Genomic DNA, 13,140 nt, shown 5'->3' with positions numbered 1-13,140 from the left:
GCTGGGAGGCCCAGGGCCAGGTGCAGACCTGCTTGCTGAAAGAGGCTGGGGTGAGGGAGAGCAGCTGACAAGAAGGGAGGAGGAAGCCAGCGGCCTCCCAGCCTCCCCCTCCTGCTCCAGCTGCTCTGGCTCTGGGCAGGCCCTCAATTACACAGGCTCATGCTGTTCCAGGGCTAATCGCTTCTGAGGCAGCCAGCCAGGGGAGGACAGGCCTCCCCAGCCAGCAGCAGGGGCAGCGACAGGCTTCTCTCCGCCCACCCAGGACCCTGCACAGCCCAGGGCACATTCCACTTTCCTTCTTTACCTGGGGAACAGACTCCAGCAACCTCTGTGCCAGGGAGGTGCTCCAGAAATTGTGTATTAAACATGGGACAGAGGCTGAGGTTGTGGGGGGAGGCGCTGGAATCAGAATGCGCAGGCTTGTGCCAACCTCTTGCAATACAATCTGCCCGAGAGTTTGCAGATGTCTGTGCCACACCTTCTGCCTATTGAATCAGAATCTCTGAGAGTATGGCCTCGAGAGGGCCATCTAAATAAGACCCCCCAGAAGACCCTGGCCTCCGGTTTGCCTGTAGGTGCACAGTCCCCACCTACCAGGCCATCCCCTCAGAGGCTGGAAGAGGGGAAGAAGTACAAGGTAGGAAACAGACACCAGCCCCCGAGCTGGTGTGACAGGGATGTGCTGCAGACCTGGGGCTAACTGTCCCCCTCATAGGGGACAGGCTAGATGAGGGTCGGATGGGTATCTCCTCTCTCCCACAGCTTCCTTTGTCAGTTTCCACAAGCACAACATACACATCACCCAAGACTAGTCCCTCCCCTCAGAATGTGCAGTGCCTCCATTCACAGCCACCTCCCACCATGGTGCTTCCTCTCCCAACAGAAACCCCACCTGCTTCATTAATTAAATAATCTTTATTTCTCATGCACTAGGAAAGATGGGTCGTATGAAACACTGCAGTTCACAGCAAAGGCCTCGGTCCAGAACATAACACAGGGGCCAGCTGGGATCAGGATCTGGTCAAAGCTCTGGGAGCCACACTGGGAACACCACTCCCAGGGTTGAGTGGCAGATCCAGGACCTTGCAGTGACCGTGGCCCCAGACATAACACAAGGCAGCTGCCCTCTCCCACAGAGGCACAGGAAGCTGACACCCAAGGAGCACGTGGGCTGGGGACAGGACGGAGAAGGCTGCTGGGCAGTGACTTGGCGGAGATGTGGTCCAGCACCTCTGCCACCTGCGTCTACCCACTTAGGCCAGGAAGCCCAGGGCTGTGACTGAGCTCTCAGCCCAGCTCTAGCCAGTGCGGAGCTGCTGGAGTTCCACAGACCCTCAGCAGCCCCATGCCCACAGCAGAGGTGTACAGGTCCCCCGCCTGCCCCTGGGTTACATGAACAAGACAGGGGCCTAAACTCCAGCCCTGGCCAAGGCTTAGATTTGTCCAGGAAGGACCTGAAAGGCTAGAGGGGCCAGCCCCCCACAACCATCCCAAGCCCCTATGGACACTGGAGAAGCCCGTAGGACAGTCAGGCTTCTGAGGACCCCAGGACAGGGCCACCAGCAGGGGGGACCCTCAATACCTGGGCTGTCAGGTGCTACCTGAGCCCGAACAACAACGAGCAGATTCCCAGGCTTTGCTTTCACTGGGCGGCTCAGGGACAGTGACATGGTCGGAGACATGCAAGACAGAGACAGACAAGAACGGAGACATGCAGAGACCACGCAGCATGGGAGGGGTCTGAGGACAAAACGTGGTAAAAGTGCTGCGATGTGGTGGGCACTTCATGGACCAGGCTCACTGAGGCCCTGGGCTCATGGTGATACCCGCCTCCTCCGGAATGGTCTCCAGCATCTCACTCTGGACTGCCTGCGTGATGAGCGCCAGCTCCTGGCACAGGGTCTCGTAGCGGTAGCCCACGCGGATGTCTGGCACATTGGTCCGGCGGATGTCATTCCCCTCAGGGCCTTCCTTGGTATAGTTGGGTCCCAGCCAGTGGCTCTTTACCTGCAGGGAGCAGGGGTAATGGGCAGGGCTGCAGCCAGTGCTGAGGGGCCGTGCCCCACCCCAAGCCATCCCAGGGACAGGTCAGGACCCCAAATGCAAAGGAGGGGAGGAGCGATGCCATGCCAAGGTCCAGGCAGGCGCTGTAGTACCTTGTGCGAGAAGCCACTCATGAGCACGCTGTTGCGGGCCAGCTCACACATATCGCAGGAGCTGAGCTTCCACACCTGGGTGGCGATGCTGTATTCCTCCATCAGCGGCTCCTGCACGGACCAGGTTCCCTCAGATGAGTGCGTCCTGGCTAGCTGCCCCTGCCTCCCTTCCCCCGCCTCCCCACACGCTCTACCCACCCCCGCCCCCCATCCGCCCAACCCCCCAACTCCATAGGACTTGCCAATTGGCCTGCTATGCTCTACCACCAGGGGGCAGCACCAACCCGAGAGACCCCCCCCCCAACCCGAAAGACCCCAGCGTCCTGGGACCCGCCCGCCTGCCTGGCTGCCTGCTGGGCTCTGACCTTGGTGAAGTGGAACTGCAGGGGATCATCAGTGGACAGGGAGACCATGAGGCCGCGGGACAGGTACTCCGGTAGCGGATTCCGGTGGTAGCTGAGGAAGAGGCTGTTGTTGCTGAGCGGGGACATGGCGATGCCAATCTGCGCCAGGTAGTACAGGTACTGCAGGACGGGGGCCTGGGCAGGCAACAGGGAGGGAGGGCCTGTCAGGTGGCCTCGAGGCTGGGCAGGGCACAGTGGTTCTGGGGGTCCAAGCCACAGAAGAGGGAAGGGGGAGGAGAATCCAGGCTGGGCCTGATGTGCAAAGGGTGAATTAGTCAAAATCCAAGTTGGGGCCCCAGGCTGGAGGCTAGGGCGGGGAAGGGTAGTTACATTGGGAAGGCAGAATCCAATCTGAGGGCTGGGTGGGAGGAGGATTGGTTACTGAAGGGGCTCGAATGGTTCAGAGGAAGGTGAACAATTGGGAGGGAAGGCTGGGCGTGCAGATCCTGACCTTGCGCAGAAGCAGCCCATGGGAAATGTTCTCAGCCAGCATGAAGGCTGACACCAGGTGGTGGATGGGTCCAGCCTCCCCACAGTGTGGCCTCAGCACAAACGTGTGGAAGCCCCTCTGCCTGGGGGACATGAAGACAGTGTCAGCTCCCGAGCCTGGGATCACCTGGGCTCACTGGAGCCCCTGACCTCCCAACCCAGCCTGCATATGTCCTCCAGCCGATAACTATGCAGGCCTGGGATAAGGGGGACAGGGGTAGGTTACTGGCTGTGAGGGGTGAGAGATGTAGCTCCAAGGGCAGAGAAAGAACCCATCTAGTCCAGGCAACAGGTGGGTCAGAGGTCTGGTGGCCCCAGCCCAAGGTGCCAAGAGTGAAGTTTGTTGGGCAAGAGACGGCACAGCAAACAGACACAGGGTGGTGCAGGCACCTGCGCAGGTGGTTCAACATGGCCATGTTGGCAAAGGTGTAGTACAGGTAGTAGGCATAGGGTGGGTTGTCCTCCTCCACCCACGCCTCAGGCAGGGGGCTCTCCAGGTTGAAGACATGGTTCTCAGGCTTGGACTCGTCATCCACACTGTCAAAACCATCCACCTAATACAGAACCCTGAGGTCAGACCCAGAGCTGCAGCTGGACGTGAAGCTGGCTGTGCTCCCCATACCCAGCCCTGTGCTGCCTGCTCACATGCTCCAAGAACAGATGCAGCTCCGGGTGGCTGGCAGGGTGCACAGTGGCCTCGAACAGTGGCAGGAAGATGTTCTCCAGCATCTCCTGGAAGTTGGCCAGCTGGCCCTTGGTACGGTACACATCACTGCAGGCGAGACATAACATGCAGGTGTGTGCAAGTCAGGGCCAATGGGAGGAAACCCAGCAGGCCAGTAAGGGTCAGAGCTCGGCCCAAGAGCATAGGGGCGTATCTGAACCACACTGGGAAAGCAAGGATACCCAGGTGGGCCAGGCTGGACAGACCATGGGTGGGACCAGGAAGCCCTTCTTTGCACTCAGAGGGGTTGGCAGGGACAAGGAAGGCTCAGCCATCTTAGGAGGGCAGGAGGCAGGCCCTGACCCCTTGAACATGACCCCACAGGTTCCCCTCCCACTCCAAGGGACACTCACAAGAGGCGGGGCACCTGCACCAGCCAGCGCACGTTGGGGGAGTGCACACGGTGCATGACGGCCCAGCGCGCCAGCTTGTCCCACTCATCCCTCGAGCGCCCGTAAATGGAGAGCCGCAGCTCTGCATTCTGGTATTTGCTCTCCTCCAGGTCTGACATCACCTCCTAGACATGAGGTGAGCTGAGTCAGAGCTCTTCAGGGGGTCATCTGCCCACCTTCCTTGAGTCTCACCCCCCAAAAGCCCCCAGATCCTCAGGCTCGAGGCTTGCCAGGGAAGGCGGCCTCCTTACCTTAATGATGTGAGCAAAGTACTTCCCAGATACCCTGTTGTCCGTCTTGATGAAGATCTCTCGGAGGACGGACTCCCCAATAGGGTTGTATTTGGCATTAAACTTGTCAAAGCGATGGAATGTGTTCCTGTCCTGGGGGACGTGGGAAGGCTCAGGTCACCCCTGACTCCTGGTCCCCTGAGTGACTCAGTCCCACAGCCCACACCACTGGCACAGACCGCATGCACATCCAGCGTGTCCACACTCAGGTCGTAGGCCGTGAGATTCATGCTCTCAAAGACCTCCCGCAGCGTCTGTTCACGGCCCTGCTCCACGTGCACAATCTCCTCCAGGTGCCGCTTCATCGCCCGCTTGATGAAGCGCAGCAGATGCTTCTGGTTCATGCAGGACGAGGCATGGATGTGGGTGTCCACCTGGAGTGGAACAGGGCACTGCTGATCCACCAGAGGCCAGGAAGGTCTGGGGCCCAGGGCAGTGCGATGGGAAAGGACCCTCTGTACTGGATGCTCTGTGGGGGGCCTGGCCCTTGAAGGGGAGGCTGGGCAGAGGTGTGGGATGAGGACATGGAGAGGGTCACGGGGTCAGGGCCCACCTTGCGGATGTTGTAGAAATCTCGGTGTGGCACTTTCTTCTGGGCGGCCAGTTCCTTCATCTCATTGAGTAGCACGTGCATCTGGAACTTGGAGCTCAGGTACTGCAGCCGGCGGTAGCAGAATGACTTTCTGGGCATGAGGAGAACAAGGCAGGGACTTAGGCCCTGAAGGGAGGCACCTGGGGAGGGCTCGGGTAGCAGATCAGAGGGAGCAGGTGGGAGGGTAAGGATGGAGGCTGCGAAGAGGCCAGTAGACTGCAGGCAAGTCGAGGGCTCAGCAACTAGGAAAGGCAAGACACCAGGTGATGGGAGTCTGGGGCAGAACTGGGGCTGGAGAATCTGGGCTAGGAGGCAAGCTAAGTGTCTGGGATGGCAGGGGACTCACATGGGGCCATTGATAATCAGGGCCATCAGCACATTGACGTCAGCCACAAATTCCTGCAGGTCAGGGTATGGCAGCTCCACCTCTGAGCAACTGGCATGGAGGGGAGCTTGGGTGAGGAGAGCAAGCTGAGCCCTGTGGCCTCTCCCAAGCCAATGCAACCTCCCACGCTGCATCCCCCCAACACGCACCACACCCCTCTTACTGCTCGTCAGGTTCCCTTCGGGTGTAGACGTGCACCACACCCCGCACCATGCGCAGACCCAAGCCCAGGTCCCCAGGCATGGTGCTTGGCTCACAGTGCTCGTACGGGTGCTGCTCCAGTGCAGGGGGGTGCACCGGGGCATCTGCAGGGGTGAGGAGGGTAAAGTCAGAGCAGGGCTCTTCCAAGCCACCCACTGCCCAACCCAAAGTCCCCACAGAGGGCAAGAGATGTTGAAGACCCAGTAGGTCAGACAGCTCCTGCCCAACCTCCACCCCTGCACACCACGAGGTTGGAATGAGGCTGGGTGTAGGGAGAGGCAGGCAGGGCAGAGGTGCCCAGGCACTAGGCTGAGGAAGCCCAGGAGGTTAGGGCACATGGGGTGGGGCAGAGATGGGGGGTCCCACCAGCAGACACAGGGGTGTCGGAGCCCTGCTCATAGGTCCGGGTCTCCAGAGGCTTTTCAGCCAGCTGCTGCAGGTAGCGGCGGGTGGTGGGGCAGAAGCTCTGCAGGGACAGGGCCATGTACTTCTCCCGGATGAAGAGCGCCCGCACCACACTCTTGGCTGCATCCAGCAGGTCTGTGAATGGCACCTGAAGATGAGGACATGCAATCACCATCCTCAGTCTCGGACTCAGAGACCTCCTCCCTGAGGCTTTATCTCAGACCCCAAACTATCCCCACCTCCCACAGGCCCTGGCCCCCAGGAATACTCAGATCACCCTGGTCCAGCACATCAAGTGGCTCCCAGCCAGCCCCTCTGCCCCTCCAGCTGCTGGAAAGAGAAACACCCTCTCCAGCCTCCACCCCCAGGTCTCCAGGTTGGGGGAACCCACTAAGACATAGGTGATGGAGATTCAAGGCCCTGCCCCACGTGTACCCCATACTCACCCCACACTTCTCCTCCCCGGAGATGGTGACCCGCTGAAACTCCCGTTCCAGCACATCACGCTCCCGCAGGCTCCGGTCACCCTGCCCCTCACCCTGTTCCTTGTAGAGCCTGCAGGGGGTGCATTCAAGGGAGGGGTTTGGAGCCGGCAGAAGGGCAGACTGCAGCTCCGCATCCCCTGTGCCCCTCTGCCCTCCTCACTGTAGGTCCGAGTCACTGTCTGTCTTCAGGAAATCTTGCTTGGCCCGAAGCAGGATGTCCGGCTCCAGCCTAGAGGCAAGAGGGGTGAGAGGTCAGGCAGATCACGAGGGACGGCCCTTGCTCCCAGGTCCCAGCACCACACTAGGTGCTGTGCACATGTTGTCACATGTGATCCTCAAAGGCAGAGCTGCAGAACCCTGTGCTGTTCTCACCCACTTTAGAGATGAGAAAGCAGACCCGTAAGTTAAGCAACATGGCCCAGCCACACCGGCGGCTAGAAGACAGAACAGAACCCAGCAGCCCGACTCCAAAGCCCACTCTAGGCTCCCTGTGCAGCCCCCCAAGGGAGGGCGCGAGGGAAAGAGGCAGAGAAGGGGCTCTGAAAGGGTCTGGACGGGTATGGAGGGAGACTAAGCAGCTGCCTGCTGGGCTCACTTGACATCCTGGCTGATCTGCCGCTCCAGCCGCTGCCGCCGCTCCTCCAGCTGTTCAATGGGGCTCTCCTCGGGGAACTCATACGGGGCACTACGGAGCTCACTCTCGGCCAGCGAGCGGGTGAACAGCTCCTGGGGGGAGGGAAGGAAGGTCAGCATGGCTGGCCCTCCGCCCTCGGGCACTCTCCTACACAGTCTAAGGGTGGGGTGAGGGCAGCAGGACCAGGGGTACCTGGGAGAGGCTGAGGATCAGGAGACAGCCAAGCGTGAGGTGAGGGGACAGCTGAGGTGAGGGGTGTGGGGAGCAGAGGCAGGGCATGGAGACACAGGGTGAGGGTGCGGGTGGTGCCAGGTGATACCTCGGCGATCTCCTTGCATTTGCCATCCATAGACGTGCGCAGGTCGAGCGGGAAGTGCTTGAGGCAGGGGGCGGGGCCCGGCAGGGATCGGGCAGACTGCAGCGGAGGGGCCCCCAGACCACCCCGAGCCTCTGCAGAGACAGTGATGCCAGGGTCAAAGGGTGGAGGGGCAGCCCCTGATAGCCCTGGGCCCCTGCCCTGACTAGGCCAGCTCCCGAGAGAGCCCAGGGTGGGGAAAGAGGGCAGTCTCTCCTCAGTAGCTGAGGAGTAGGCCTGTGTGTGGCTCCCAAAGGGCTCACCCTCACCTCTAACATAAGGACCCCTCACCATTTCAGGCTCGGGGTGGGGATTCTGAGTCTGCCCCTAGAACAAGTAGATTCATTACCTCCACAAATGAGAACCGAATCCCAGACTAGAGCCTGCTCCCTCAGGCCATGAGAATCTCCACATGACTACCTCCCAGAGGCAGGTGCACGTGTACATGTGCGCACACATGCACGTACGCACAGACACCCGCAGAGACACACACCAGGCGCTTGGTAAGGACCAGGCGGCCACACCAGGGACCCCCAGCTTGCAGCTCCCAGGGCAGGCAACCCAGGATCAGACCCGCCCCTGGACTAGCAGATTCTCCAGTCAAAGGGGCAGGACCCTGCACCTGACATCCTGGACCTGTGCAGCACAAGAAAAGCCACAGCTGCTGCTCAGCTCTGACCTGGGGACCAGCCCTCAAGGGAAGAGGAAAGGAAGTGGAAGGCCTGGTTGGCAGGGGAACCCTACCTCCTCCCTGGAGGCCTGCCCTCTCCCCCAGGGCCCCACGGCTGCCAAAATGTGGCCTGGCCTGCCCCTCTAAAAGGAGCTGCCACAAACAGTCTATGTCACTCAGGCTCCAGGATCTGGGCTGGGGGCACCACAGAGGGCCCTGGGGAATGGAGTGTCAGAAGCCAGGGGTCTTTCTCCATCAAGACTAGACTTTTCATCTGTGCCACCCGGAGGATGGCACCAGAGGGCCGTAAAGCTGCCAATCTATGGGGCTGCCAAGGCTTCCAGCCTACCCCGAAGGACCCTCCCTGGGCTCAGCAGCCCCAGCTCCTCAGTGGGAAGCTGTCCACACCCAAACTGCCTCTCTCAGCCGGCTGTAAGGAGTGCTCCCATCCAGCACCCTCCACCCTGGCTTAGGGAAGGATTACAGGATCTGCCTGGGTAGCCGGCCTTAAAGTCTCTGCACCCATTTCCCAATACTCCAGGACTGGTCCCAAAGCTGGACGAAGGGAAGAGGGAGGGGCCTTCCCCAGATCCAAGACCCCGTCCCCTGCACACCCTGGGCCCTGCCTGAACCCTACCTGCAGAGTGCAGGCAGCTCCAGCCAGCAGCCCTGTGCCCCTTGCCCGCCTGTTTGCCAGTGAAGCTGCAGCCAGTCCCTCAGGGGCTGGCACAGGCTGTACCAAGTGCAGCTGCAAGCAGGGGAGACCCTGAGATGGCCGTGAGCACAGAGCTAGGGGAGTTCAAGGGAGCCCAGAAACCAAGGAAAGGAGCATCAGAGTTGGGAGATCAGATGAGCTCCAGAACTGAAGAGGGCCCCTACAGTGCCAGGGAGGACCCAGCCAGATGTGAGGCTCCTCAGGGGGAGTAGCAGGGTAGGCTGATTTGGGCAGGGCAGGCCGGCAGGGAGGAGCCAAGCCTCCTTAAAATCCACTGCCCTAGGGGACAGTCAGTGGACAGGGCCTGGCTGGCCAAAGAGTAAGAGGGGAGAAAAAGGAAGAGAACAGCTCTCCTCATCTCCACACCCACAGCCCCAGGTCAGCCTCCCCTGGCAGTGGCCTTGGTGCTCACCACTGTCCTCTGGGCCCTGACTATGGGGTCCCTTAGGAGAGACAGGGCCTTTGCTGGGGAAGAAGCTAACTGGCAGCTGAGGAACTGGCCCAGTCTAGGTAGGGGCCAGTCACTGAGGCTTCCCCGCTGCCCAGCTGCTCAGGGGGCTGGTTCACAGGCCCCTAGACTTGCAATCCCTGATCCAAGCCTATCATCAGGGACGGGACAAACTGTCCAGAATAAGTTTGGGAGAAAGGGAGCTAGAATTTGGAGGACATGGGTCTGATTCTGTTCCTGCTTCCAGGCATGTCTCTGCCCACCACGGAAGGCTTTGGCTCCTCATCTACAAGTGGGGCGGTAAGTGCTCCCTTCCCTGCCTAGCCACAACTGCCATAAGGCTCACAGAGATAATGGCTCTGCAAGTGTTCTGCAAAACACCAGGCTCTGTGTTGAGGCGAGGCCTGCAATTATGAACTCCTGGGACCTTCAAAATACATCCTACTTGTAGCCCTGCCCACTGAGGACAGTGGGAGGTTCTCTGGGCCCAGTGCAGGGTGAAGGCAATAGGCCAGTAAAGGGCAGTGAAGTGAACTTGGCAGGGGTGGAGATGGGGTGACTCTATCTCTTTCTTGGAAAAGGACAAAGTAGAAAGAGGAAGAAAAGAGGGGAACCTGCCTCACCCCCAGAGTGTTAAGACCTTTTCTTGCCCAAGAACCCTGATTCTACACACCTCCTCCCTACATATGGCCCCAGACCACTTCTAACTCCATCTAGGGGAGGCCGACCACAGACCTCCATGGCTGGTTCATATTGGGTTAGGAGGAATTGAGTCAAAGGCCCAAATCTCAACCCCCTCTCCTAGCACAGGGGTCTGGGGCTCCACAGCAGTCCTGGGGTGAGCAGGACAGATTCCAACAGCCAACGCCATCCCCCTAGCCTGCCAGGCCACTCTCCAGGGCTGCCACAGGCTCACTGAAGGTGACACACAGGCAGTAACCTCTACGTTCTCAGAGGCCAGGCCTAGAAGACTCAGCTGCCTACTGGTCCTTTCTCTAGGGGCCAGCACCACACACATACACCCACACTTACAGAGAAGTCAAGCAAAAGCCAGAGTGGGCCGCTCCAGAGCCACTCCCACCAACTCTGAGATTTTGAGCACCCCATCTCCCCTCTCGACCAGGAGCCCCTCACACACTGCCAGGACTGCCTCAGTAGGCACAGGGGTGTCCACGGCTTTGACCCCACAAGTGTCAGATGCTCTTACCATCTGACCACTGAAGGGTATCCAGTTCTGGGCTAGATCCATATCAGTTGCCCTATTGCTGAACCAAACAGGGCCAGGGAGGGCCCCACCCAGGGGACACCCTTTCTGGATGGCACAGACCTGGGCACAGAGAACACCCTCAGGGCAGTACAGACCTAGCACGAGGCATCTTCAATGAAACAAGAAAATATAGGAGGTTGATAGTAGGGCTATGGCTACAGACAGCTGCAAGAGTGGGGGGCAGTCAGCATGATCTGGTCATCAAAGTCAGGGTGGGTCTTTCCTTAGCCACAAGGCCTGGGAGCAGACAGCAGGCAGACAGCCCTCTGCAAGCACAGAGCCAGGCAGCCAAGCCCTCACTGAGACAGGCACTGCCGCACCTCGCTGCCTGCTCCAAATGATGCAGAGATGCTTACTAGAGTGAGAGACGAACCAAAGGGTGCAGGAGCACACGCACTGCGGGCAGCAGCCCCAGTCTGAAGCCTGCACGGACCTGACCAAGGACGCCCCATACTCCTAAGGAGGCTCATGACATAGACAAGGAACGAGCAAATAGCAAACGATAAATACAGTCAAGCCCCCAGTTGTGGGATGCCAGCCAACAATGGTTGTGCCCAGATGTCAGACCCCCAGTGAGGGGGATCTAGATGTGGGGTCCTAAAAAGTGGAACTAGTCACAGAACAGCCTGAGCCTGCCTGGTAAAGGCACAGGCACCAGTCAGAGTGGCCAGTCCACAAAACAGTCCCACACACCCCCACTCCATTCACACATGCTCCACATGCAGTCTTAGCACATGCACACGCTGACACGTGTGCACACACACCTCTTGCTGCACCCACACCATGCCCACTCCTTGTGACAGAGGACAGCATCCCTGGCACAGATATCTCAGATCCACCCCCACCCCCGGCCACCCCTCACCCCACCTTCCAAGCCGGCTGTCCCTGGGATTGAGGTTAAGAGGCACCACCACAGAGAGGATGCCAGAGGAGGTGGCCTCCTCTGAGGGGACCAGCAGCTTGGGCGAGAGGTGGCAAGACAGAGCCCAGCATCTATCCTGAGGCCAGGAAGCACACACTCACCTGGAGCTGCAGTGGAGGCCTGCAGGCTGGCCCGCTTCTTAAAGGGATATTTGGCCTTGGGCTTGCCAGAGCCAGATGGATAGGATGCCATGGCTGAGACCACGGCGGCGACAGCGGGGGAGTCTGAGCGGCACCGGCTGGGGCCTGGCTCTGCCACATCCAACCCCTTCCTCCGCCCCGCCCCCAGCGGGAGTGACTGATGCAGGAAGCAGCGGCTCCGCAGGCGGAAGAGGCCCCGGCCACGATTTCTCATGTTGTCTAGGCAACCTCGGGGAGTGGGGCCTCCATCTCTGCCCCCTATCCCTCCCCTCCCTCCTCAGTCCCAGGAGTGACGTGACTGATGGTGGCTGGGCTTGGCGGGGGGCGGGGGAGGGAGTGGGTAGAAAAGAAGATGGGGAAGGGCCAGACCCCAGCTCTCCACTAACCCACCAAGAGCCCTCACCCCATTATGCCAGGGCTCCAGGGCAAAGAAGCCAAAGTCCAGGCTAGCTGGTCCTTCCAGCTAGTCTGGAAGAAAAAAGAATAACAAATAGGAATTCAGCAGCGAGTGAGTCCAAGCTCAAACACAGTCCTCCCGGGGCAGGGCTGGCATACTCCGTGAAAACCCAGCACCTACTTTCCTTCCACATCTGACCCTCAGCTCCGGGGGTAGCTCAGCTCTGGGAGGAGGGGGAAGAACCGAGAATCCCAGCCCAGGAGGGAGGGGCCTGTCTTGGGAAAATTCCACCGTCGCCAAATAGCTACCTCCTAGGAAGGCAGGAAGGCCAGGAGACCCCCTTGTCTGGGGGTCTGGGACAGAGACCCTAGCCTCTTCGGATTTTTCCTCTGGCTCTGCACACTCTGGCTCTGCTCCCCAGGCCCTCGTAGGAAGAGCTGACCGCCTTCCCTACGTCCTGCTGCTGTGCTGTGACTCCCACCCTCTTGTCACCCTGGCCACAGCACTTCTCTGTCCCAGAGACCCTCCCTCCAACACACGTACACACACTCACCTGAAGCCATGCTGTCCGAGTTCCGAGGGGAGGCTGCCCAGGAGGGTCTGCACAGCAGAAAGCCCGGGTCCTGAGAGAGGGCAGGGTGGTCGGGCCCCAGACTCCGGCCAAGTCACTCCAAGGGCCCCTGCCCTGGCACTGAGATGGGGAAAGTAAGGCAGTCTTTCAAAATTGCCAGCTGGCCGGAGGTGGACTCCTGCAGATCTCGGCAGCCAGACTGGCCTCAAGGCGACCCCGGTGTCGCGACCACCCAACCCCGCAATCGCAATCGAGAGACGGGTAGGCCACGTGCTTCCAAGGGAGCGGGACCGGAACTCGTCCAGGTTTCTCTCAACACTCCCTGGGCATTCAGGGTCGGACTCCCGCGGCCGGACTGTGGGGGAGTCACGCAACAGGTGCGACCCCACGAAAATCTCGCCGGCTCCGCGCCAGGCTCTGTGGCCCTTAGCCCCGCCCCCGCCTGGCCCCGCCCCCGCCTGCCGACCCCGCCTCGCCATTTTTTTCTCTTCCTGGGCG

At 60.2% G+C, this 13,140-nt stretch overlaps 1 protein-coding gene across 6 annotated transcripts; it reads right to left on the bottom strand.

Moving 5' to 3' along the window:
• Positions 1-896: 896 nt before the first annotated feature.
• On the bottom strand, positions 897-13,094 carry AMPD2 (adenosine monophosphate deaminase 2). Of its 6 annotated transcripts, XM_009214712.4 has the most exons (19): positions 12,625-13,068; positions 11,636-12,142; positions 7,477-7,607; positions 7,119-7,249; positions 6,684-6,752; positions 6,485-6,593; positions 6,000-6,186; positions 5,596-5,737; positions 5,394-5,483; positions 5,009-5,138; positions 4,635-4,829; positions 4,417-4,548; positions 4,127-4,290; positions 3,695-3,821; positions 3,440-3,603; positions 3,012-3,132; positions 2,522-2,695; positions 2,157-2,267; positions 897-2,007 (listed from the first exon to the last, which is right to left on the bottom strand). In XM_009214712.4, exons 2-19 carry the CDS (start codon positions 11,886-11,888, stop codon positions 1,798-1,800), a joined length of 2,640 nt encoding a protein of 879 aa, XP_009212976.1. In that variant the 5' UTR covers positions 11,889-12,142; positions 12,625-13,068; the 3' UTR covers positions 897-1,797. The 6 variants fall into 6 exon arrangements, 5 of the variants coding, with proteins under 5 accessions (XP_009212976.1, XP_003892386.1, XP_021777582.1 ...); XR_002515487.2 differs by lacking the exon at positions 3,012-3,132; XM_003892337.5 differs by lacking the exon at positions 11,636-12,142 and having other exon boundaries at positions 12,625-13,094.
• Between the last annotated feature and the right edge of the window lie 46 nt (positions 13,095-13,140).

This window comes from Papio anubis, chromosome 1, assembly GCF_008728515.1.
Source record: "Papio anubis isolate 15944 chromosome 1, Panubis1.0, whole genome shotgun sequence".
Lineage (NCBI taxonomy): Eukaryota > Metazoa > Chordata > Mammalia > Primates > Cercopithecidae > Papio > Papio anubis.
Note: the sequence above shows the minus strand (reverse complement) of the source record. Positions and strands in the feature narration are given on the sequence as shown.